Consider the following 27,474-nt stretch of genomic DNA (forward strand, 5'->3'; position numbering starts at 1 on the left):
TCCGATGTTACCCAAAATCAACATTCTTGCTATATCCAACAAGATATCCTTTTTCGCATTCTGATCCAATTTCTTCCTCTTTTCTTTGGGTACATGGCAGTATACCAAACTCCCAAATATCTTGAAATGACTTACCTCAGGCTTCTTACCAGTGAAGACACTCTCCGGAGTAATCTTACCTAATGCCCTGTGAGGAGTCCTGTTCTGAACATACACTGCCGTGTTGCATGCTTCTGCCAATAGAAACTTGGGCATATCTCGATCATACACCTTCGCCCTGACTGCTTCAACAATAGTCTTGCTCTTCCTTTTTGCTACTCCATTCTTCTTCGGATTATAGGGGGATGTCTACTCTCTTTTGATGCCTTCCCTTGCACAAAAATCAGTGAAGTCCTTGTCGATGTATTCTCCACCATTGTCTGAGCGCAATATCTTTATCCTCTTTCCTATCAGATTCTCAACTAGAGCCTTGAACTCTTTGAATCGACCAAAAACCTCATCCTTGGTTTTTAGAAAGTAGATCGAAGTCTTTCTGGAATGGTCATCAATGAGGGTGATGAAGTATTCGGCACCACTAAGAGCCTTTGTGGACATGGGTCCGCAGATATCTGAGTGTATCAATCCCAGAACACTTTTAGCCCTATTGTTGCTTCTGGAAAATGACGCTTTGGCATACTTGCCTAGTGCGCATCCTCTACATACATCATCTCGTTTGGTACTCAACTCTGGAACTCCTGATACTGTTCTCCCGAGAATTCTTAGAGGCCCATGGTGTAAGTGTCCCATCCTCCTGTGCCATAGTTCATTCAAATCTTTTTCCCCATTGCTGCCTATCAGTGCCATTGGAGATTCTAGCTGTAATTTGTACAACCTATTACTTCTGATGGCAATCTGGACTTTCTTTTTCCAACTTGGGTGTGTGGCATATACTTTCTCCTTAATGAAGAAAACATCATAGCCTTCGTTTTGAAGCTGAGATACAGAGAGTAAGTTCATCCCCAATCTCGGCACATGCAACACATTGGTTGCTCGATGCTGATCCCCTGCTTCTGTTTGAAAGACTACAATACCTCTTCCTACGGGGTACATTTTGACTTATTTCCCATGGTGATCTGGAAGTTCATCCTTTCTTCCTGATAATTCGAAAAACATTCTCGTATTCCTGTCATGTGCTAGGAAGCTCCACTTTCTATATACCAAACCTTAGAGGAGGCAAAACTCGTTAAGTAAGCGACTTCTTCTTCCAGTCTGGAAGCTAACATAGAATAATTGTGATCCATGTTCCTCGTGCTCTCTTCTTCCTCTGGAGATTTGCGTGAGTCTTTATGAGTTGATGCCCCGACATCATGCTCCTGACTCATAGAAGATTCTTTAACCTTGTTGCTAGATCTCAACTCTGATACCACGTGAAAATTTCTAACACGAAATTCTATTGCAGTAAGTGATTTATATCTCTTACTTATTTCTCACAATAAGTTGTCTACAAAACCCTTTAGTAAACATTAAAATAAATTCTACTACAGTTATCACATAATAGCATAGAGAAAAAATAACAGTGATATACAAGCACAAGAATCAATCACATCAACACAGTTATTTTTGGACAATTGTCCCTGGAAAAACCCAATGCGGGAAAACCTATGTAGCAGATGAGGGTTTATTTATTATTCTTCAACAACAATCTCTTTACAAGGAATGATTTTGCAGTACATAGAGAAATATTCAAGAAAACACTTGAGATAATTTTTCTCCTCAGCTAGGAGAAATTCTGACACCCCAGAAACCCTTTAGCCTTCACTGCGTCACCCCTGCATCATTTGCATGAGGACTGTGCCATCCCTGCGTCATCTGCATGAGGACTGCTTAAGAACTCGTCCTTGCCTGCGCTGTCTCTCAGAGCTCTCCCTCTGTGTTGTCTCTCTGAGGCACTGTGTCACCTCCTCCTCAGTCTCTAACAGATGCTGAAACCCTCCTCTTTCTTCACCCTGCAACTCTCCCTCTGAAATCGAACTCTTTCTCCTTGAGAATCAATTTCCCTTGGGTTACTGAGTATTTGCCCGATGTATCTCCAAATGACTCTGAAGTCTTCTCTTATACTTTCCTGTTGATGAATCAACGACCGAGATCAAGTCCCTAATCAATGACTAAGATTAAAATAGACTTGATCCTCTTCTCTTAGAAACTTCTCACCCATATCCTTATTAATATCCATTAATATTTTTATTTTCCTAAGTTTAGACTTAGGAACCCATTAAAAATATTAATTATTTTAATAACTCATCATCTGGGTGGAATTTCTCCAAACGATTTCTGGTTATTGGGGATCTCATGAATTCTAGCCCCTCCACAAAATTTCGGAGCTAGATCACATCCAATGCTACCCAAAATCAATAGTTATGATGCTTCATTTGACTTCAAAATGATCTTCGCTTTGATGCCTTCCTTGAGATTTGATCCTTGAGTGTCCCTTGATAAGATGCCCTTCCTTGACTTAGTCACCTTAGCTCTGATACCATGTTGAGAAATCTAGGGCATAGCAATTATGTGATTTCTCTTCTATTAGTAACTGCTTGTGAGTGCTTTTTACTTCTTTAAATTAAGATTTTCTTTTACTTCGGTTATTAGTGTTCTTCTTCATCAAACAACTACCAATGCATAAACCATAAAGAGACAAGAGACACAAAATATAAGCTATCAGCTAGGGCCAAAACCTCTCACTTTTTGAGAGGAAACCCGGACAAATTCTTCTTCTTATAGAGATTCTAATTGAGGAATACCAAGACCAAGACCCTTGACCTATTCACCACTCCAAGACCAAGACACAAAGCTTCCTCTTCTTACTTGAGTCAACGATTGTCAAACTATTTGCTTCTTCCTCTTTCTCGGCTTTTCTTCAGATCTCATATTCCTTTCTCAACTTCCCTTTAGATCTCAGATTCCTTTCTCGGCTTCTTGAATCAGGCCTGTAATATTTCAGACTTAGCTTCAGCTCTTAACTCGGTTATATGTTCTGAATTCCTTCACTCTAGATGGAGGCTTCTATTATGGTAATACTGCTTGAGTATCACCCTAACTTTCTCTGTGGCTGACCTGTAATAACTCGTCTTCTTCTGCAGTCCCTATACCTTGCACGTGTGAAGAGTATCCACCCAAAACAGATCAGAAATAACCTTGGTTATGTTCTCCCTTCCTTCGCTTGGTGATAGGCTGCCTTCTTGATGAACCTTGCACTTCCTTTTAGCTTCAGACCTTGACCGAATTGTCTCTGAAATTCTGTCCCTGAAGTAGGGCCGAGCTGCCCCATTTATAGTTGTTGTCTATGCTTAATTGGCTGACATGACATGTGGTGAACCGACGTGTCCTTTTATGAAGATATTATTATCCTTTGAAGCCGACTTGTAGGAGGAAACTTTGCTTGGTCTTGGAGGGCTATGTATACTTATCTAACGACTTGTACAAAATGCAACATGCCCAAGAAGGGTCCTTCATACATGACATTGGCTCTCTTTGACTTTATGACCAATCCTAAAGGCTCACAATGGGAGCCATGACTAAAAATAAAATTCCTTGCTCATGAAAACCATGAGACAAGCATTACAAAAATAATTTTATTTTTCTTTACATCAATTACATAAAATCACATTTACATATGTCTATATGAAGACTTAAACATTTCAACATGGAAAAGAGATAGAAAGCGAACAGAAGATTTGATCGAGTTATATCTTTTGTAGATTTTATTCACTTGGCATTTTAGCTGAAGCAGCATAGATAGCCTGTATTTTTTGTATAATCATGTGTGCACAGCCCTTTTTGATTTTATTTTTGGCAATATTAGTGTTTTCTTTGAGAAACTAATATTTTTTCATTTAATGTTCAGGGCCACATTCCTATCTTTCCCCGCATTTTTGGCCATGAGGCAACAGGGTCGGCATATCTAACCCTTTATCTTCCATTCTTTTTTCAGTCTACCCTTTTCTTTGTATTTTCTTCATGATTTCCACTTTGTCCAATTATTTCACCTTCTTTATTTTACGTGCCTTATATTTCATGTTATTGCAGGATTATTGAGAGTGTTGGTGAAGGTGTAACTGACCTCCATGAGGGTGATCATGTCCTTACCGTTTTCACAGGAGAATGCAAGAAATGTAGACACTGCAAATCTGATAAAAGCAATATGTGTGAAACTTTAAGAATGGAAAGAAAAGGCCTTATGCAAAGTGATCAGAAAACCCGTTTTTCCATAAACGGGAAGCCTATTTATCACTTTTGTGCAGTTTCAAGCTTCAGTGAATACACTGTTTTGCACTCCGGGTGTACTATTAAATTGAGCCCAGATGTTCCCTTGGGAAAAATTAGCGTTCTCGGCTGTGGTGTTGCTGCTGGTAATAATTAGTTAGCATGCGGCTCTTTACTGTTCAATGGATTTTATTATTACATTTTTTTTTAATTTTTTTCAAATCATAGATAATGTGATTGTGAAGATGAAATAAAATTATTTAAGAAAGAATGATAGGATGTCTCAAGGTGATAGTAAATTTGATAATTCTTTTGAATGAAAATAATAAATATTTCTATTATGGAATAGAGTTGGTGTTCCCTTTGCAGTATCATGTTACCATATCTCTCCCAAAGATTCTGGAGATCAGAAGGATTTGGCCTGCTATTTCCCTTGTCAATGATGTAATGAGGACGTTTGAAATTAAAACAGTGATTGAAATAGTCATGAAAAATTCTGGCAAGTAATGTAAGAGCAGAATAAGTTTCCTTTATTGTAAGCAGTGAACAGATCTCTATAGTTTTATTATCTTACTGGTAAAGATGTGAATTAATTTATTTATGGAAAGGAAACACGTTAAGCTTGATCTGAGAAAAATTCTCATCACTTTTGATGTGTATTCATTGGACTTCTAACCTCTTTTTTAACCAATGGCCATTCAAAATCTTATCACTTTAATTACGAGGTAGTCTAACTTACATTAATATAATAGACCATTGCATGATTTGAAAACCTGCATACCTATAGCTCCCATACAGGGATAGGCTTAAAATACATATTCATCTATATGATTACATCTAAGATGATGTTCCTTAATTTGTCTTTTCTTACCCAATTATCTTTGTTGATTCAAAAATTCAAATTATTGAAGAAAAATTAGTTTGAAGCATTTCCATAAAGTAACGCTTAGGAGTAGAAAGGAAATGGAGTGTTGTATTAGAAAAAACATTCCAGAGAAGCATATTTAAGAGAATTGAAGCATCAAGATGCTAATAGTTAAAATGGGAGGAGATCCATAAGAAACTGATACTTGAGAGAAGCTTAGCCACCAGAAACAAAGTAGTCTAATTTGGGGTTTAAATCCTTTTCTGTTTGAAGCTTTCAGATGTGTGTGATCCATGTTAGTTGGCATGAAAATATATGAAAGAAGAGATGGATTTTATTAAATTGAGTTGTCATTATTTGTATACAATGTACATCATCTCATATTTTTTCAGGGGTGGTAGGAGCAGGGGGGGGGGCTGATCTATCACCCCAAGGATCGATGGGAATATCCCTTTTCTTGAGGTCTAGGAATCTCCACAAACAACCAAGCAAAACTTAAAAGCCTACATGCTTCTGCAATGTCTCTCTTTGGCTACATAGAGAAAAATTCAAGATTTCATTATCACTTGTGACTTTGCGATTCTTTTGCGCCACCTCAGCAATGGCTTTCTTCCATCTGACATCAAACTCCAAGCTATTGTAAAAAGGATCTATCATATGCTAGGAAGCGTTCATTCCAAATTATTTCATCATGTCCATAGGCACCGTTACCACAAAATCTAGTAGGCCTTGGAGAGGGAAACCCTACAAGACTAATCGCTAGACTAAGTGCTATCAATGGGACAATGGCCCACTGTCACCATAGCCAAGGTCCCCTTGTTACCAATTAATCTAGCCATTAGTCTTGTAGGGTTTCCCTTTTCAAGGCTTGCTAGATTTTATGGTAAGATTTTGGCGTCGTTGCTGGGCACACGAAGCATGTGTCTTGTCCCCATATGACAATATGACTTCTTATTTGGCAACTCCATTAGAAGAACGAAGCCCTTGTTCTCCATTGAAACTCAAAGTCAATTCTTGTAGGGTGAAGCAAGCATCTATCAAGGCATTTTGAATTCACCCTAGTGACTCCCCTTTTGGTTGTTATGTGAAACTCAAGGAAATGGCTCCTTGGAATCTGAATGATGTTAACATTTATGAATTCTTTCATATAGAAAAAGGCAAATGGGACTGTTACCGCTCAAACTAGTAGGGATCCTAGGAGGGGATCCTATAGAGCAACTACTAGGTCAAGTGGCAACAATGGCGTGATAGCCCGCTGTCACCTTAGCTAAAGATCCATGCTGTTTACAGACTTTCACCGATGGGAGGAGTCCCGGTATGAGAGGAATCACAAGAATAGATGGATCAATGATAGGATATGGGGTGATTCCTAAAGCCTATTCACAAGAGAGGCTCAAATAATTGGCTTGCTTGCTTTGAAAGCAAGATGATTAGCTCTCTAAGAAGGGCTATGAGGATGCTTAGACCTAGGGTTGGAGAATATCCCTTAACAAGAGGTATCCTAGACCTAAGAATCCTAAAGGAGGAATGGCTTCTATGTAATCCTTGTGGAATGTGAGTCACAAAGTTGTGGGACCACAAAGAACCCAAGTGGGCCCAAACTAGGTCAAGGGTGTGGAGTTGATCAACAATAGAGGGGCTTGACCAAGTTTGGGAGGAGAATAGGATCAAAGGAATAATTTTCTTTTGAAGTTCAAATGTAATGATCCAAATGAGGACACTAACCCAAAGCAACCTAGGGAGAGGAGTGATCCTTGAGTTAGGGCTTTCACTATCTCAGGATTTCACCATTGGATCGAGCTCAAATTTGGAGGACCCTTTAAGAAAACCCCAACCCAGTTGTGGACCAAATTTCAAGGGTTTTAGATGGCTACAAAATATTTCTCTTGATGCCCTAGGTGACCTACTAGGGTTAGGTCTAGAACATTGTTTTTAAAACCGGAACCGGTCTAACCGGGACTAGTTTGGTCTAAACGAACCGGTTTTAGAAAAATATATTAAATAATTAATTTTTAATGAAAAAAACAATTTTTAAGATTTAAAACCATGATTCCAAGCCAATAGAGACAAAATATGCAAAGATTGCTTATTTATATACCATGTAAAGTTGAATATATCAAAATGGCACCAAGTGCAATACATATCATCGACAAAATACATAAGCAATGAGGCTCTAAATGGCCTCTAGAGTGCAAAAACAAAGCCTACAAACTATGGGGCCAGTGGCATACTACAAGACTCAAGTCTACATATATGATAATAGTTATACTATAATAGTGATCAACATTATCACTTGAAACTTCTCATGAGTCATCATGATCAAACTCAGTTGGTTGAGTCGCAACTCCCAAACTTTGCAGTCACAAACTTCTCTATTGGTTAAGTGACTTGAGTCTCAAACTTCTGAAGGTATTCTGCCCTAATATGCCCTATTATTTCATTTGGTGCTCCACATAGCTTTACATGGCCTCCTATCCCAGCCAAGTGTTGCTTGAACCTGTTAATACCCCCTCCTTGAATGGATTTTTGGAAATATTTGCAGATCATTTTGCCATCAATCATATCACAATGAGCCCATGTAGTATCTCTGGCTTTTGGAGGCATGATGACTACTACTTAGCTTAAACTCTGCTATTCCACTACTCCAGCAAAAACTCAACACTCTCCAAGCTCCCAAGCAAACTCACAAACACTCCAAATGAGATGTGTGAGACAAATGAGAGGGAGAGGGGCCTCTTAAAGGCTTGGAGAGGGTGTTTTTGGAGGGAAAGCACCCTTAGTTTCCCTCCAAAACCCCTAAAACACAGTCAAAAAGTCGCTTTTTGGGCTCACAGTGGGCGTGCCTCCTAATCGGCCGGTTTAGGACGGAACCTGCCAGTTTGATACAAACCGGCCGGTTCCGTCGTAAACCAGCTGGTTAGGACCGGTTTTCTGCAAAAAATAGCGAAGTGACCCCTCTGATCGGTTTTTTTGGCCGGTTTCGACTGGTGGGCCTGCTAATCGGCCGGTTAGACCGGTAACCGGTTAGCAAGGCCGGTTTTGAATACTATGGTCTAGAAAGAGGGGAAAAGGAGATAAGATAAGATAAGATAATTTTATTAATGTCCAACAAATGATCATAATAGGTCATTGGGACTGTTGGGTACAATGATTACAACATGCCAAGCCGGTGGACCAAGCGGTCCCCTTTAACTTTTCTTTTTAAAGAGCAGAAAATACATCTATAATCTAAGTAAATGTAAATGTAGAAGCTAGGAGCTCTCGGCTTCGAAACAGAGCTCTGCAATGAAGCAGAGAAGGAGAAGGAGAAGGAGGGAGTTTCCTGTCCAGTCCCTACTCCTAACATCCGAGGTCGAGAGAAGAAAACTGGGAGAAGCTTGTCAAAGTCTGCTGTCCTGTGGGCATACTGGGCTGTCGCTGTTGTCGCCTGGAGATTCTAGGGCGCCTCCCAGGGGTGGATCCAATCCTGGAGTGCGGGTGCAGTCTGGTGGGTCGGCCCCCCCGGGACCGCACTGATCTGGTCTCAGTGTCTGTGGGTCGGTCAATGGTTCTTTTGGTGCCCCGCGCTGATGGTAGCGCCCTAAAGAAGTCCGTGATCTTCTGCGTGGTGTCCGATCTGGTGGGGGGTTGAAGAAAACAGGCCCGAAATCTGAAGGCCTCCTGGAGATAAAGTGCAAGGCATCTCGGATCAACATATCTGAGGAAGCTGGACAAGGTCTGAGAAGACCCGAAGAGACAATGGAAACAACCTCGAATCTCGTAGTAAGTAGGGCATCCGAAGATGAAGTGTGTCTTTGTCTCTATCTCCTGTAAGTGGCAGAGCTGGCAAATCCTGTCCCTATCGATGTGGTGATCTGTCTCCACCCGGAGTCTGTGAGACCCAACTCTGAGTTGCCCGAGGGGGATTCTAAGAGCATGCATCCAATGCTGGAACGTGTATTGAGGTCTGATGATGAGCCCATCCCTGATCTCCAGGCAATGCTCCGCGTAGAAGGCCATTTTTGGACGCAACCCATTGGGAGGATTGGTCCATGTAGTCTGAACATATCGTCTGTAACAGTGTTGCAGGAAGCGCCCCCCCCCGGATCCTAGGCCGGAATCGCGTCCCGTACGGAAGCGTTCCGGAAGCGCGATTCCATTTTTCCCGAAGCGCGATTCCGCATTTTTTGAGCGATTCCTGGTTTTTGAGAAGCAAAATCATTACCTACAGCTTCATCTAATATTTGCTAGGCATTTCATTGTCAGAAATAAACGGTTGAACGCCGCGTAGAGTCCCTCGAGGCAAGTTACAATATGATTATTTGAAATGCTTACCTAACACGTTATCCAGAAACGAACGAGAGAGGTTGAGCCCCGTCTCAGCGATGAGATCATTCACAGAAAAAAATAATTAAAATCCCAACACTTGCGTCGAAAGTCACTCTGCTTTCATTCGTAACAATGACGAGTGATGATAGGAGAGGAGGCCATAAGAAAGAGCGGCATAACAGGTTACCGGTTGTTTTAAATTGAAAAATACAGCAGTGTGCTAATTTCGTCGTTACCTACGTATAGAATAAGATATTAGTTTATTAAATCAATTGAATATATACTTGCAACTTGCGAGGAAGATGTTCAGTAAGTACCGTCTATTGCGATCCACATGATATTAAATATGATGTAATGTTGCTCATCACCAATCTGTCTGGTGGCATTTAAACAGATAGAACTTAATTGTCCTCAATATGCTGATTATTACTATCGGATCTTGAGAAAATGCGTCCAAAAAAACATGTCACTGTTGTAAGATATTATGGTGAGTGAATAATCATGTTGCGCAAAGGGCGTGCAAGGAAATCAAGAAGTGCCAAAGAGCAAAAGACAGGGCCAGGGGATTCTGATGCTTACTGCATTTACGTTGGTCGGTTTTCATGATGTATGTTTGTAATAGCTAGAATATAGATGATTGTTGTACATACTAGTAACTACAATGGAATCATGGATGCCATATCTATCTTGATTTATGCAAAAATATGCATGTTTTCATGTCTTCTACAATTAATTTGGTATTTGGGATGTTTGTTTTGAGTATAAATGCAAAAAAATATAAAAATATATATATATATAGCAGACGCTTCCGTGGACGCTTCGCTTCCTAGATTTTTGGAAAATGACGCTTCCGCGCTTCGCGCTTCCGCTTCGAGCTTCCGCTTCGCTCCTGCTTCGTGCAACATTGGTCTGTAAATATCCTCCTTAATGATTTTATTCAGCTCTTGCTGATTAGGAAGGAGGTGGCCTAGAGCATTCAGAGAGTACTGAAAGGGAGGGAGATGGTCAATCCGGATTCTTGAAGCTCGGTCACACCGGTGTACCAACATTTGGATCAGCCTGTCTGCATACGGGCGATGTTCTCCGAGGAGCAATATGCTAAATATGGGTATCTATCTCGACCTTTCCTCATGTCTGCCAGTCCTCGGATCCTGTGCAGGAGCGACACTAATCTGAATATCACCTCTAGGCGGAAGGGTTGAGCCCCGAACTCTGCTAGAATGATGTGCTGAGGAACTATCTGCTTGCATCTAATGAAACGACGCAAAAGGAGGGTCTGGACCTGCTCCGTTGAAGCCCAATCTGACTCTAAGAGAGAGGGACCCCAAATCTCTGAGCCGTAAAGTACTGTGGGACGAATCAAAGTGTTCATGATGCTCATCTTGGACAAGATGTCCTGGAAATGGTGCCAGAAACATTGCCTCTCCAGAAGGGCTAGGGAGCCATACCCTTTGTTGATCTGAGGCTGAAGGGCTGGACGCAGGCTGAAGCGAGGCCCTGAAAATTGAACTCCCAAATATGTATAGGTGTTGACAATATCGATCTCTTCTCCTTTAAATAGGAAGTGGAAGTCCGAGGTTTTCTTGACTCCATTGAAAATAATCACTTTGGTTTTACCCAAGTTCACAGTTAGATGCCTCTGGTCACAAAAAGCTGCGAGAGCATCCAATTGTCTCTGAAGGCCTTCTTGGGAGGAGGCAATAAGGGCAATATCGTCTGCAAATAGGAGGATGGAAATCAGGTGGAAAAGACACCCATCTGTCTCCTGGATATGCTCTCGGAGGAAGGACTCAAGCTCATCGATAGAGATCCTGAATAAAGTAGGAGAAAGGGGGCATCCTTGCTTGACTCCAATGGTGCTACGGATGAAATTCGACATTCCTCCGACTGTGCGGAGACGGCCAAGGACGGCCTCATAGAGGCGCATAATAGCTGTCAGGAGAGTCGAGGAGATGCCAATCTCTCTTAGTCTCTGGAAAAGATCTTCCCTCGGGATTGAGTCAAAGGCCTTTCGGAAGTCTACAAAACAGCAGTACACTTTAGAGGATCGATGCCTAGCCTCCTCTATCACCGCACGAAGAGTGAGGATGTGGTCGATCGTCTGGTGGTCTGGGCGGAATCCTGCTTGGCCCTTGGCCCTAAGTTGTCTCTGCTCAAGGAAATGGGAGAGTGTCCTGTGGAGTGTTGTGGCATATAGCTTGGAGAATGTGTGCCCAACCATGATTGTCCTGTAGTTGTTGGGGTCGGAAGTAGGACCTGACTTGTGGATCGGGTAGATAATGTGGTGTGACCAACCATCCGGAAATCCATCCCGAACCACTTGGTTGAAAAGGTCCACCAGATATCTTACTAGAGGGCGAAGTCCATGCTTGAAGAATTCTGCCTGGAAGCCTTCTTCGTTTGTTGCCCTGCTGCTATTCATTGTCCATATTGCCTCTCTGATATCTTTGTTAGAGAAAAGGTGGCAGGAGGTGGGGGGCGAAGTAACCTAAATCGGAGGCTGCCCAGGAATGTCATACAAATGGGAGGTGTGAGAGAACATTGAGGCAGGATCAAGGTCGACTAGGGTAGGTGAGCGTCGGGAAAGGATGGTCCCCCAGAAATCTTTAGGGGAGCGAAGAAGGAGAGTAGAAAGAACCTGTCTCCTGTGGGCAATGAAGAGGCGCTTCTTGCGGCGAAGGAGGCGACGGTAGGATGAACAGAGGTCAGGGTATGTTGGTAAGGAGTTTCGGAATGCGTGTCGAAGATTATGATGCATAGACTTGCATTCCTGGTCATACCATTTATTCATAGGGCAATTTCCCGGTTTGCGGGAGGTGGTGGCTGTACGTGTAGAATGGGGGAAGGATTGGAGCGCAGCTTCCCAGATTGCATATGAGAGGCACTGGTATTTGTCCGTGGCAGAGCTAAGAGAGGCGAACTGGGACTCCGATGGGAGTGTCTGTCTGAGGATAGAGGAGAAGAGATCAGGGTCACCCTCCTCAAATTGGAAGGTGGTCCTAGGAGGGCTGCGGGGAAGAGTAGGAGATGGATTCGGGGGGTGAAACTACAGAGAGAGTGAGAGAAGTGCGTGATCTGCGAGAGGGATGGGGGTGATCGAGAAATTTTTGATGTAATGGAGGAGATCTGGATTTGCAATGGCGTAGTCAACTACACTTGCCCCGCCTCCAAAGGGTCTGCAGGTAAAGAAGTGCGAGGAGGGGAAACATGGTAGGCCATTTCAGAATTACCAACTCATGAGACTCTCCCAACTGTGGCAGATATCTCCCATAGGCTGTGGTGGGTCCCAAGTGATCCTCGGAGGTCCGGTGCATGCCGATTGTGGTCGGGTCAATCCCCCGAGTGCAAAATATATCCTCTGACTGGTCGTGCATAGGAGTTTGGAGGTCTTTGGTCCGGGCATTGAAGTCCCCCGTGAGAATGATGTCCCCTATCGCCGAAAACCTGGTGATGTCAAAGTACAGGTCTGTAAAAGGGTCTCCATTTGAGCTATTGTGAATAGCGTAGGGAGATGAGATAGGTGGGAAGTAACAGACTGCGACATAAATGTCTCTCGGAGGTGATGTTCTGGCTCTGATCTGAATCCACATGAATTTGGCATACTCATCGGTCATGACCACTGATACTCTGCTCCTGAGGCTATCATGGACGAGGCAAGCAACACCCCCTGATCCCCTAACACCTCCTGAACTCCGTGTCTCTTGTCTGCAAACTGCGGTCCACTAGTATCCTGTAATGTCGGGGAGAGGTCGGACTGGGCTCGCATGAGTCTCGGTAACCAGGAGGATGTCTGCTGAGCTAAGAGATTCATGAAGTAGACTTGGTGAAGACCAGAAAGAGCCATTGCCATTCCAGTAGTGAACCGAGAGATCCGTGCCCTGCCTCCTCTCCGCTCAGACCCGTCATTTGGAGCTACCTGAACGGGATGCCCATCCTGGGGGGAAGGTGTCCCGAATAACTGCCCGAAGGTTTTTAATCACTGCCCATTTCCCTGCCTGTCTTGCTGCTGCAACCTGTTCCCTGGCCCGTTTCAATTCAGCTACTTGAGCTCTTCATCCAAAAACACTTTATTCGGAAGAGAGAATAGTTTCCGCTTGGCTCGGAGTACCCGAAGTCTATCCGAGGAGTCACGGAACCTGAGGAAGAGGGTAGAGTCTTGCCCTATCCAGGCTCTGTCCAAGGTTATGTCTGGTATGTCGAGAGTGTCGCATAGAAACCTGTTCCCTAGTTCCATTGGGTCTGCTGAGGGGGGAGGTGTAGGGAGTCCTCTTACCTTAAGATTCAATTCTCTTGCTCGTCGAGTTCTTTCCTCCACGAGCTTTGCCTGTACTACTTCCTCCACCGCTATGAGCGGAGGGGCTTTGTCCTTTCCTCTAACCACCTGTGCCCATGTGCTGATATGCGACTCCATTTCTTGTTTAAAGGACATTTGTTGGGATCTAATTTCCTCCTGTTTGTTTTTAAGATCTTTGATTTCCGCCTGTAAAGTTTCGTCGAAATTCTGCCTCGCATTTTGTTCTCGGTATTCCTGCAGTGTTTTTTGATAGATGCGTTCTCTCCCTCTACCGATAGAACTCTGTTTGACAAAGTGCCAATATCAGCTCGCAGCCCACGATTTTCTGCCTCTAGGTGTTCCATTTTCCTCATAATTTGTTTAATTTGGGATGTCCAGAAAGAAAAATCTGTTTCTAATGCAATATCAGTGGGGCTGTATACATCCTCGCCTTTATTGTGGCACTGCTGTATATACTTCAGTGGACCTCTGTTGTTGAAATCTATGGACGGTGGCGTTTCGGCTTCCCGGGGTCCTTGTTGTGTTGATGCTCTGTCATGGTTGGAGCAGTTCTTGATGCGAACGTCCACGATGGCAGTGACGGCAGCAGCGTTGTCGCTGAGAGAAAAATATTCGTTTGAGTGACCACCAAGAGGCTAGATTAGTGCCTTGCCCTAGGAGAGATGGAGTCAAGGTAATTTTGAAATTTGGAGAGACTTTTACCCAATCAAGGAGTCCTTAGGCAACTTCACATGGCAAATTAGGGCATGAACTCGACTACCAAAGGATTTTATACTTCGATGTGCAAGAATTGATGACTTATCAAGGTGTATTCAATGAAATTAAACCTCTAGGAACATTCATTCATCATACATGACACATGTAACATATGCAACACTTCAAAAGTCCAAAATTTCCACAATTTCACATAGATTAGGGCAAATTTCAGATCTAGAGAATGAAAATCCCATACATTATTCATGTGACAAGATAAATGTAAAGAATAGACATGAAAAAGAGCACTTACATGTACAATGAGTATATCCAATCATCAATTCAAGACAAATTTGAAGCTTCAAGACCAAGATAAAAGTATCCAAACATCAAAATTCATCCATGAAACGAAACTCGTCCTCCAAAAGGGATTGTAGGATTCTTACAAGAGCTACTAATCCAATCCAAGTGATGATGAGAGAAATGTATCATCCTCTCATCTATTTATACAATCCAATAGGGGATTCGAATGGCTTAATTTGCCTAATTTAGTGCCAAATAATAAAATAATGTACAATAATGATATGCCTTGGTGACAAGCCCACCAAGATAGCCCCAAAAATAGAAAGATAAGCCTCTCAAGAGGGCAAAATAGTAAACATTATGAGTCATTGGGCCATTGAGAAGGCCTGGTGGAGTCCAAAATGTGCCAATTTGAGAGAATAGGCTCCAAACACAGTGATCAAGGGGTTGGCCCCTTGATATCCAAGCAAGTCACATGTGGTGTCCCCAACAATGGTTTAAAACTTCGACTCTGGTTCAGAAACGACTGAGGGTCGGCTCCGACTCTGACTCCGACTCGGTATCAACTTTGCTGGTTTGATTTCAATGACTCGGTTGTTGTAAAAAATACATTAAATTTTTTTTTGTTATAAAAAACATAATTTTAAAGATTTTCATTCATGTTTCCAAACACAAAGCTTTAGAATATAGAGAGAAGACAACATATGATCAAAGTAGGCTCATGAATATATCCATTATATCAAAATGGCACCCAGTGCACTGTCCAATACATACATGAATGATGATATAGAGATCAAAACAAAAACACATAACCAAGGAGGCTAGAAATGGCCTCTACAACAAAAGTAAACTGTGAAACATCACTAGTCACCAGTACTACTGGCTACTGCTAGAGGAGCCAACATCATCTGGCTCAGACTCTGAATCAGAGTCAGACAGGGAAACCCATGGCTCCTCCTCATCATCATCTCCAACTGCAACTGTAGAAGTGGTAGCACTAGCAGGTTGCGCAACAGCTGCACGTTGAGATAGACGAGATATGCGCTTCCGTCGTGGCTGAGTAGAGGAAGCGCCTGCAACTGGAGGACTTGGGGCTGGGCCTGAGGCTAGTACAAGTGGATCTGCATTCAACTGAACATTTTGTTCAACTAATGCCTCCGTCTGTAAATCCAAATCAAGATCCTCATCAGAATCAAACTCTGTTGGAAGACTCTCTGCTACCCAATCTGATGTTGGATCAATATCTTCCAACACAATGGGATCTGAATCAGGTATTTTGTTCAACAATTAGTTGCATCTGAGCCGGAGGCTGTATTTGACATAGACTAGATCATTTAACTGTTTTTTATCCAAACGGTTTCTCTTCTTCGTGTGAATCCTCTCAAAGGCAGACCAATTGCGCTCACACCCAGTAGCACTGCAACTTTGACTCAAAATACGAATTGCAATCTTCTGCAATTGAGGACAATGGCTACCAAAATCCTCCCACCATTGTGCTGCAAAAAACATAGTAGTGTAATGAGTTAGCTCAACAAATTATATCCAACTTTCAAATTATAAACAATTTAACAAAATAAGAATTTGAAAATTGAAATTTTTGTTTAGCTGGCTCATCTGCTTCCCTTGCAATCTTTGTTAGGTTCTTGCCAAAGGTACCTGTGGCTTTGCTGAAACAAGTGATATGTCAGTGTATCTCCAGCTGATCACTCTCCACAGGGATCATGCGATCAATGCAGTCAATCAATCCATCTCTAATCTCCCCACCCAAAATTCCTGCCTCCGGAGCTTTATAATGATACCTTGGGTTCAAAAAATACCCAGCTGCATGTATAGGGCGATGGAGTTGATTGTTCCATCTTTCATCAATGATTGCCCAAATGGGCCCATACTTAGCCACTCTATCCTTGTATGTTGTCTTTATTTGCTCCTTTGCTTGATCCATAGCCTCATCAATGAAGCCCATAGCCAATCTTTCTCCATCCACCCACCGCAACACCTTAACTAGTGGCTCAACAACCTTCATAATCTCTGCTTCCTTTTTCCAAAATATTTCTTCATTAACTTTCTTTTTCGAATCTTTGCCATCCTGTTTGTGAGACCACTGGCTTTCATTCCATTCATCACTGGAAAACATCTTTTGCAAGTTTCTATGTTGGGAAAGCATAGATTGCAATGTCAAAAAATGAGTTGCAAATCTAGTGATGGTAGGCCTAATAATATCTCTGCCCCCTGTGTATCTCCTCATCAGGCTCAAAATCCATGAATGATTGTAGATACATTTTTTTATGCTTTTGGCATGCTCTACAATGTTCTTGACCCAATCTAATTTGCCAATATCCTCAAGCATGAGGTCTATGCAATGTGCAACACATGGGGTCCAAAAGATGGTTTTGTGTTTTTCCTCTAATAGTTTACCAGCAAGAACATAGTTAGTGGCATTATCTGTGATGATTTGAACAACATTAGCCACCGCCATCTCAACAACCTCATCCAATAGCTGAAACAACAATTGTCCATCTTTCACCCAATCAGATGCATCAACTAATTTTAGAAACATGGTTCCCTGTGGGCAAAAGATAAGAAAGTTTATGATGGTACGGTTCCTTTGATTAGTCCATCCATCTGACATGATGGTACATCCTGTTTTTGCCCATGAGTTTTTGAAATCTTTCAAATACTCATCAATGGAGGAAATTTCTTTTTGCAAATGAGACCCCCTTAACTCATGCATAGTAGGGCCTTTGAAGCCCTTTCCAGCAACAAATATGACATTAAACATAGGCTCATAATATGGTGAATGGGAAGCATTGAGGGGATATCAACATCATACCACCATTTAGCTATGTAATCACAAGAAGTCTCCCTCAATTCTTTCTTCCAATGGTCATCTAAAGTGCGCTGCATATGACTTCTACTAGCTTGAGGACCATGTGCATCTAATGGAGAGGAGGGTGTGACAGTGAAATAACTTTTGATATTCATATCACCTTTCTTTTTCATTTTACCCCTACCCTTTTTTCTTGCATGGACTCCAAAGAGGGAGGAACATAGCGGAAGGGGTTGGATGCATTAATACAAGGTATAGATGAAGAGCCCTCAAAATCAAAATGGAGGTTGGTAGCCATCATTTGTTGTATACTCCTCTTCCTCCCAATTTCAGCCTCTATTTCTTTTTGCCTAGCTTTTTCTTCCTGAAACTTCTCAAAGCTATTTAACAACTCCTTCCTAATCTCCCCAATTTGTGGTGATTCACATGGAGTAATTTGGCCTCTAATACCAACCAAGTGTTGTTTCAGCCTATGAATGCCCCCAGGACCTCCTTAATTTTTCTATGGCAAAATTTGCAATGCATTTGATTATCAACCATTTCAGCATATCCCCAAGCAACGTCTTTCACTCTAGGAGCCATTTTTTGACTTGTAAATCAAAGGAAAAAATCTGAAAATGGAAACAAAAAAAAAACATTACTTCAATGTTCAGTTCTTTTACAGAAAAAACTCTTTTCAATTTCCAGTTTTGCATAAAAAATAAATAAGCAAAAAATGATTTTAGAAGTGAAAAAAAATTAGCTCTAGGTACAAACCGCCTCCTTAATGCTGCTCCAATGGTTGCCCAAGAAGCTCCTCACTGCTGCTCCAATGCTTGCCCAAGACTCCTCACTGCTACTCCAAAAACAAACTCCACAACTCTTCACAAACTCCTCACAAATTTTGACACAAATGCAATGAGATAGCTGTGAGGAAATGAGAGGGTTTGGGTAGATTTTATAGGGTTGGGAGAGGTAAATGGACCTCAAAATCACCCTAAGGAAAATTAGAATTGTTTGTGGGGTCCAATTTTCCCCCCAAAAAATTTGTTGGCCGTGCTTTTGCGTTTGTGACCAAGCCGACCGGTTTGTTACCGAGTCAGGTGAGTCGGTGATCGGCTTGGCCAACTTGGTAACAAACCGGCTAGCTGTTTCATTTCGACTACCGAGCCGACCCGCCCAGGCATTGGCTTGGTTTGGCTCGGCCGAGTCGGAGTCGGCTCGACTATTTTTAAAACACTGGTCCCCAAGTGGGTGTGGGGGCACAATGACATCCTCCTGGGCCTCCAAGTAAAGCGACAATGCTTGTAAACCATCTGTAAGGGCTAGAATGATGACATAAGCCCTCCCTTCGTCTCCCGTGGTGAGACACATCTTGAAAAAAGGCCCTGGAACGTCTGCCAAGTGTATGGTACAACTGTGAAGCCGACTGGGCGTGGTGATCTAGGTGCATCATCCTCATCCAAAAAGGTGGAACACGAGCAATCAGTGAATGGTGCTGGGGATCCATGAAGTGTTCTTTGCTATGGTGGAGGCACATGGATCTCAATGGTCACCCTACAAGATCCAATGTGGACCTCTCGAGTGCTTGGACCCCGTATAGGGAGACCAAATCCCAAATGGAGACCCACTTGCAATTCTGCATAAGATCCAATGCATCCCCTTGCCCTCTAGTACAACAAATCATTAGATTAATCAAGTAAAAGGGTTTACAAATCATGGAATCAAATGGACACTTCATGGTGGCATGCCCTTCCATAGTGGGCTTTGGCATGTACAAGTGTCTCCAAGCTCAATAAGGGGGTTAACCAAGGGCTTTATTAGGTGGTTTCAACCTTTAAATGGGGTGACATGTCCATCATACATCCATCAAGTGGTAGGTGGCATGTGATATAATGATGGAATGGAGTAGGGATCAGGGGAAGGCTCCAAGCCACTTTCCATGGTACAAGGGTAGCTATAATAGGGGAAGCGCACACTTGGGTATATGAGTGTAGGAGGGAGCAATCATGGTACATGAGTTACCCCAACCTTTGTTTTTCCATCTTGCTTCATATGCCTTTTACTTTTGATTGTTTTTTCTTCATAACTGCTCAGGGCTCCAGGGGATGAGAGCATGATGTGTAGGATACAACAATAGATACCCTCTTTAAGGTGGGGTAGTTCATTTCCCACCAAGGGTTGGGACAATCATGGGTTCTTTAATGTGGAGGGGCCTCATCTAGGGCCCATAGGAACCAGGGTTATGGCCATAGATAAGGGCTAGAGCTCATGTTTGGCTTTTGCTTGTTGATTTTTGTGTAGCTTGGGAGGTACTCCAAGCCCTAGGGTTCGGGGTTTGAAGGGCAAAGCGCCACAAGAGTCACTTGTGGGCTTGGAACCCAAGCTTGGGGTTTTGTACCAATCGTGTTTGGGGCATTTCCATGGAGCACTTTGGACATGTGATGGCATGAGATGATAGAGGGCGGAAAGGAGAATCCAATGCTTCGAGAATTGTCGAATTCCAAGTTGTCCTTAGTGAGATATGAATTTTTGAAGTTAATTGTTGGGTTGACACCATAAGAGTCAAGGTTGGCTTAAGCTTAGTAAGCCTCCTTGACAGCTAGACAACCCTTAGATGATGTTTTAGAGGAGCCCTCTTATGTGTATAAATAAGAGGTGAGGAGGAGGCATTTGAGCATCCATTTGTGCAACACACACAAGAAAAAAAGAGCTTGATGGAGGAGAGGATTTTGTGTTCTAGGGCCGCATCAAGGAGAAGCAGACCAACGAAAGAGGAGAGGGATATTCCAGGCCTAGTTCAGGGATCCGTATGTTGGAGAGAAGGCCGAGTACCTTGCTGGAAGGCCAAGGAAAGGAGGAGCTGTTTCAAGGGCTCGTTGAGGCCGAAAAGAGGCAAGGTATGGCTGTTTTGGGTGGGCTATAGGTGGCAGCGTAGGTCTGTGGTAGGCTGCAAGCCTAGCCACTCCAAAACAGGCCAATGTAGAGGTGTTAGGGGCTGCAAAGTGCCCCAGTGTTGTTAAAATCGTGATATTATCGGTTTAGCGCGATTTTGTCCTGAAGACGAGAATATTGCGAGTAATACTCGCGTTTTTTTTATATGCGATTTTTTCCCAAATTATCGTGGGATGTTGGGGCAGCGCAGTTTTATAAGGCAAAAAATGATTTTATTTCATTTCATTTGCACAGCTAAGCGCGCGGAGGGCAGTGGAGTGTTGGAGAGGCTTGGAGCTAAATCAAGTGCGTGGAGGAGAAAATCAAAGAGTGTGCTAAGGAGGAGACCGATTATCTCCATAAAAATGGTATGGGCACCAATTTTTTTTTGTTTTCATTGTTTTTGGTTGGGTTTGGAATGGGATTTCTTAAAATGTATGTAATTTTTTTTAATTTTTGTACAATGTAAAAATTAAAATACTAAATTGTAAGTTTGTAACTTGTAAATACTAAATTGTAATCTTTATTTTCCCATAGGTTCACAACTTCACTAAAACACCATTCAAGTTTTCAACTTCAAAGTTCAAAAACAAACATGCCAAAGAAATTGGACCCTTTCTGGGGATTTGGTGAACCTGATGCTCCGAATGATAGACTAAACTTGACTTGCAAGTTGTGTGGGTTCCATATGTCCGGGGGGTGTACAGATTGAAGTGTCACCTTGCAAAAAAACTTGGATTTGATGTAGGGCCTTGCACAAATACAAATCCTGAACTCATTCGAAGAGCCATGAAAGCATTGGAAGTTTTAGACCATAATAGAGAGGCCAAAGAAGAAGTGAAGAGGCAACTAAAAAAGTCAGTTGAAGCAAGTGGCACTAGTTCTACTGCAGCATCAACCAATCCGGTAGCTGCCACATCATTTTTTGTTCCTCGAACCACACCTGGTTCACAGCCATCTATCAGTTCAATGCTAAAAAGAACTGAAAAAGAACAAGTTGACAAGTTACTGGCAAAATTTCTCCTTTGGAGTGATATTCCTTTCAGCATTGTAAGGAATAATCCATTTTTCCAACCCGCTGTTGATGCTATTGCAACTATTGGCCCAGGGTACAAAATCCCTTCTTATCATGATTTCAGAGGCCGGATTCTTCAAAATGAAAAGCTTGACTGCACCCAAATATTGGAGGATTTTAGGGCATCATGGGCACAAACAGGATGCACTGTTATGTCAGATGGTTGGATTGATCAAAAGGGGAAAACCATTATAAACTTCTTGGTTAGTTGTCCCAAGGGGACTATGTTTATCAAATCTGTTGATGCATCTGCACAAATCAAAGATGCAAGAACTTTATGTGATTTGCTAGATGTGTTTATTTTGGAGGTGGGTGCAGAAAATGTTGTCCAAGTTATAACGAACAATGCTGCAAATTATGTTGCCGCTGACAGGATGCTTATGGATAGGCATCCTACTTTATTTTGGACACCTTTTGTTGCACATTGTATTGATTTGATGTTGGAGGACATAGGGAAAATTCCCTTTGTCAAAGATATTGTTGAGTCATCCAAAAGCATTACAAAATTTATATATAACCATACATCTGTGCTTAGTTTGATGAGAAGATTCACCAACAACAAAGAGTTAGTGCGCCCCGCCATTACACGGTTTGCCACCAGTTTCATATCTCTTCAATCCCTCTTGAATTCTATGTGGGATGTGAAGAGAATGTTTCTTTCAAAGGAGTGGCGTGCTTTGCCAATGAGCCGCAAACTAGAGAGAGAGGCCGTATGCAGAGTAGTTTCACACCAGGAAGACTTCTGGGCGGGAGTGCAGGAGGTGTGCGCCGTTACTGAACCTTTGGTAAAGGTTCTTCGGTTAGTTGATGGTGAGAAGCCCGCAATAGGTTATTTGTATAAGGCCATGGACAGGGCCAAAGAAGCCATTCGGGCCTACTATGATGATAAGGGAGATGATGGGTTTCAGAGACAACGCCTCCTATGGGGAGTGATTGATTAGCGATGGAACAACACACTCCATCGTCCCATTCATGCTGCTGGGCTTTTCCTGAACCTCGCATTTTCTTATGCATGTGGGTTTGTATTTGATGCTGAGGTCATGGATGGATTCTTATCCTGTGTCCAGAAAATGGTGTGATCTCCAGCAGAATGTATAGAGATCTCTAAAGAAATTGAGACATATAGGATGGCAGGTGGCACATTTGGCTTTGAGATGGTTGTCATTGATAGGACGATTAAAATGCCAGGTATTTTTTAGTTTGTAACTTTGTTTCAAATTTCATTGTCTCTTCAAATTCCATTTTTTTCTTATGTTTATTTAAAATTTTATTTGTAATTTTGTTGTAGATGCATGGTGGAGAATGTATGGTGGCAGGGTACCCCTTCTGCAAAAGCTTGCCATTCGCATCCTCAGCCAAACATGTAGCTCCTCAAGATGTGAGCGCAACTGGAGTGTATTTGAAAAAATACACAACAAGAAGTGCAACAGGTTAACACTTAAACATTTAAAATATTGCAAATTTCCAAATAAATTTTTGAATTCATTAAACAATATTTTTTTTATAATTATTAATTATTATTTCATGATCTTTGTACAGGTTGGAGTCCCAGCGACTTAATGACATGGTCTACGTCTACTACAATCTTCGATTGTGGGTGAGGCAACTTGAGAGGACACCTGATGTGGAGGCCATCTCATTGGATGGGATTGACACCACTGCTGCATGGAGGGTTGAGGCCGAGAGGCCTCTCATGGAGTCTGTTGATGATTGGTTAGTGCAGGATGTAGTGGAGGGGGAGGAGGAGGAGGAACAAGAGGAGAAGGTGACACCACCTGCCCGGGCTACCCCTGCCATCAGTAAAGAACGTGGTCTACCTCTTATAGCTCCTACTTCTAGTTCTTTAGCTTCTAGAGCACAACAGACTCCACTGCCAACTCCACCAGCACCAGCATCTACATCTAGAGGGAAAGGGAAAGCTGTGGCATTTTCTCGCAAGAGGGGCAGAGGAAATCAATAGTATTAGACTTTAGTTAGTTTCTTCATTTTATTGTATATGACATTATGACTCATAAAATACATTATTATATTTTTTGTTGATATTTTGAGGCTGAGTTGGGACTTACTATTTAGGACATGATTCACTGTTATGTGTGATTTTAGCACTAGAAATGATATTAAACATCTTATATATTAGTTCTTTTATCATATTTATGTGTCAATGTATTTATTTTATGTTGTAGATGGTTTAGATATTAAAAAAATGAAAAAAAATGAAAAAAAAATGAATATTTTTGTACCAAACGATTTTTTCCTGATTATTTCCCGATAATTACGATTTTTTTCTGATTTTTTCCTCGCGCCGATATTAGTGCGTTATCCTTTGGGAGAGATGGATTCAAGGAGAATTTATTGTTTGGGAAGAATTCACCCAATCAAGGAGGCCTTCAAGCAACTTTGCATAGCATTAGGGCATGAGAGTAGCTACTCAAGGACTTTACACTTTGATTTACAATAATTGATGACTTATCAAGATGCATTTAACACAAATAGTCTCTAGGAACATTCACCCATTCATACCTGGCCCATGACAAGATGCAATGCTACAAAAGATCAAGAAGGATCCTCAAGAAGGGTTCACTTATCATATTTCATCAAGAAGTTAAAAGCATCCAAATACTCAAATATATATGTAGGAAGCATAAGTAATAATCAAAGCAATAATAGATCCACAAGTAAAGACATAAAGGAGCATCATAAGTCAAAAAGTACTTATCTTTAATGAGAGGTGATCCTCTCCCTCTAGAACCAGCCTTTAAGAGCCATCACTGCCCATTGTTCATATAACAATGTTGCCTTCACTATGTCAACCAACTTTATCAACAACTAGGACTAATAGAGACTATCCCATCTAGGGCTTCATCAAATCTGGCACAAGTGCTTGAGCATCTTCATATTGACCATGCTAGGGTTTCTAGATTGCAAATCTCAAATCTTTGCCACAAACCAGGGTTTCTCTCAAACCCTAACCTCATAATATCCATCAACTCCTAATAGCCAAATTGCTTAGGTTTTCCTTCAAACCCTAGAATTCTTTTAGGTCTTCGCCATCCTCTTCTTGCATCCATCAACGGTGTCATGATCTCCATGACTTTTCTTCAACCCAACTCCGATCCCATATTAATTTTTTTAGGGCTTGTTGCATTCAAATTGTCAAAGTTCTAGGGAAGCGGAAGTACCAACTTTTTTAACAAGGATCAAATCACATATCAGCAGTCCATGTGTCATGGTCATCCCATTTTGCATGTTATATATTGTATATGATCTTCGTAAAACCTTGAGTCTATGTAACAACCTAGGTAAGCCTATAATTTGATGGCGAATTCCATCCTAGGAGGTTTTTTAACCTCATTGATTACCTGTGTTTTTCAACACGGCTAATTAGAAGAGTTTTTTCCTTTCAGCTTAAACCTCCAAAGCTAGGGTGAAATTTATTGTCGAATTATCAGGTGAGCCCTAGTGTTTTAGTCAAGTCTGATGTAAAAGTGTTTTGGGAATAATTTAAGCTACCCAGCTTAATTATTTTATTACAAATCACTTGGTTTACTAGATCATATTGTGTCGCAGATGGGTTATTTGTCTTGAGGGTTTAAGATGAACGTGTATTCCCTCTTTGAGCCTTGTAAATGAAAAATCATATGTATTAGAGGATTGGAAAAATAATTAATCCCCTCATGTGTAAATTAATTAATTTTTCTGGAAAAATAAAATTAAATCCTAAGCCAAAAAATTAATTAATTAGAGTCAAATTAAATTGTCTTAGGAAAATAAATTCTCCAAATGGAAAAATTCGTGGGTCTTAAAATAGTCAATTTTTAAAGGTCCTCCACCAAGAGAATATTGTATTTTTCAAGAAAATTTGGACCCTTGGACCTTGGTGGTTAAGTCAAAGTTAAATTTTTGAGAAAATTAGCTCAAGATAATTAATTTTGAGCTAATTAAAATGGAATTAAATGATAAATTTGAAAATTCCTCAAAAATAAAAAAGCAAGGGCCAATATTAAAAGATCTTGAAGTGTTTATCAACGACCAAGATTATTTTGGCAAGGATCAAAGAAACTAGCCGTTATTTTTCCATTTGGAAGATTTACTAATAAATTAGAGAGTCAGTTGAGTCTCTAGTCATTCTCGGGCTAGAATTGATGTTGAAACATTTTGTAAACTATTGCCCCTCTGAGAACTATTTTTTCTACTATAATAAAACACTTTAGGGTGCAACTCAAGGTGTTCTTGTCGCTGATCTGTGGTATGTATTGACTACGGGTATCATATGTGGTGCTTTATTATATTGTTATTTTGATATAATACATAGTTTGTACAGGTACTCAATCCTTGGTCTCCAAGTTCATAGACTGTGGGCAAGAGTTACTTTGCTTGGATCTCTAGTTTTATATGGTGGATTGAATCTTCGCTTGGGATATAGTGAACACTAATTTTTCTGAAGTGTTTTAGCCATTATTACAAGGAAAAAATATCATAAAAATTATTTTCTCAAAATCCATTTGAAAATCCATGTATATTTTGTAAATAATTTTGTAAATAATTTTTCTAATTTGGGTTGGGGTTTTAGTTTTATTTTTGTATATATTAGGGTTTGGGTGTGTTGACCACTCCGTGTCAACGACCTGATAACAATACACCCCTTTTTTCGCAAAAGGGATTCATCATGTTCAAGTGTCCGTGGCATTCAAACTTCATCACCAACCGACAATTTTATGAATATGTCAACCCATTCTGCATTTGTAAAATGTAAATAATCTCAGTATGGTCGCGTCTGTATGTAACAACCTAGGTAAGCCTATGGTTTTGGTGACTATCTCCATTCTAGAAGGTTTTTTGTCTCATTGATTCATCTACGTCTCTAGATACAAATGATCAGCAAAATTTTTCCCTCCACTCTTACTCCAAAGCTCGAGTGGATTTTGTCACTAAGATCTTAGGCAAGTCTTAGTGTTTTAGATCGATTCTATGTAAAAGTGATTTGGGAATAATCCTATCTAATTGGCTAGATTATTTTATTACAAGTCACTTGGTCTACTAGATTATATTTTGTGTCGCAGAAATGAGTATTTTTTGAGGATCTATAATGAACGGGTTTTCCCCCTTTATGTATTAAAATGAAAATCTTGATGTAAAAAATATTTAGTGCATGGTCCCTCATAATTAGACACCATGGCTAAGTATTAGAGGGTTGGAAAAATAATTAATCCCCTCATAAGTCAATTAATTAAATTTTTTGGCCAAATTAAATTAAAAATCCTAAGCCAGAAATTTATGTCCTACGTAAATTTAAATTCTCCAAACGCAAAATTCGTGGGTCTTAATTTTTTTTTTTAAAAGTCCCGGTCTAAGGGAATATTGAAAATTTAAAAAAATCTTGGACCCTTGGACCTTGGTAGTTAAGTCAAAGTCAATTTTTTGAGGTAATTAACCCAAAATTATTATTTTTGAATTAATTAAAAATGAATTAAATGAAAAATTCGAAATTCCTCAAAAAAAAAAGTAATTTCGACGAACGAGATTAAAAATAATAAAATATTTTTCAACGATCGAGATTACTTTGACGGGGACCAAGCGAACTAGTAGTTGGATAACTTATCTATAAATTAGAGGTTGGTATCAGTTTATTTTTTATGTGATCTTTGAATCGTGTACTAATCTCTCAAGCTCTCTTGTATATTTTGGGAATTAATGCAAAAGTCTTTGGGGTTTCAACTTGCGGTGGTGTTCCTCTTCATGAATCTATGGTAACATCGTTTTAATTTCTGCAAATATTATTTGAAAATTGCAAATCAATAGCTCTCTTAGAATAATCTAAATACAGGTATCTTATTCAGTTTGTTGGATCTAGGGTAATATTTTTAATTTTGATTGAATTAGCAGGTATCTATTTCTTTAGAATTTTATTGTTATTCTATTTCTCTACTTGGTTTGATGGTTGATCTAGTGTTTGCAGA

General features: G+C 40.9%; 2 protein-coding genes across 5 annotated transcripts in view; both read left to right on the forward strand.

Annotated features, from left to right (window-relative positions):
- Positions 1-27,474, forward strand: part of LOC149208520 (alcohol dehydrogenase-like 6) — a 231,415-nt gene that overhangs the window by 81,865 nt on the left and 122,076 nt on the right. For all 4 annotated transcript variants that reach the window (XM_089396100.1, XM_089396099.1, XM_089396101.1 and 1 more), the window contains 2 exons: positions 3,881-3,927; positions 4,063-4,385. In XM_089396100.1, the coding sequence (XP_089252226.1) occupies positions 3,881-3,927; positions 4,063-4,385 (370 nt within the window). The remainder of the gene's footprint in view (positions 1-3,880; positions 3,928-4,062; positions 4,386-27,474) is intronic.
- LOC149208522 (uncharacterized) lies at positions 22,812-23,495 on the forward strand. The gene is made up of 2 exons (XM_089396103.1): positions 22,812-22,947; positions 23,057-23,495. The coding sequence occupies exons 1-2, from the start codon at positions 22,820-22,822 to the stop codon at positions 23,475-23,477; spliced, it is 549 nt and encodes a 182-aa protein (XP_089252229.1). The 5' UTR covers positions 22,812-22,819; the 3' UTR covers positions 23,478-23,495.

The sequence above is a fragment of the Pinus tabuliformis genome, chromosome 1_2, assembly GCF_031772625.1.
Source record: "Pinus tabuliformis cultivar Carrire ecotype Pingquan chromosome 1_2, CPIR1, whole genome shotgun sequence".
NCBI classification, from domain to species: domain Eukaryota; kingdom Viridiplantae; phylum Streptophyta; class Pinopsida; order Pinales; family Pinaceae; genus Pinus; species Pinus tabuliformis.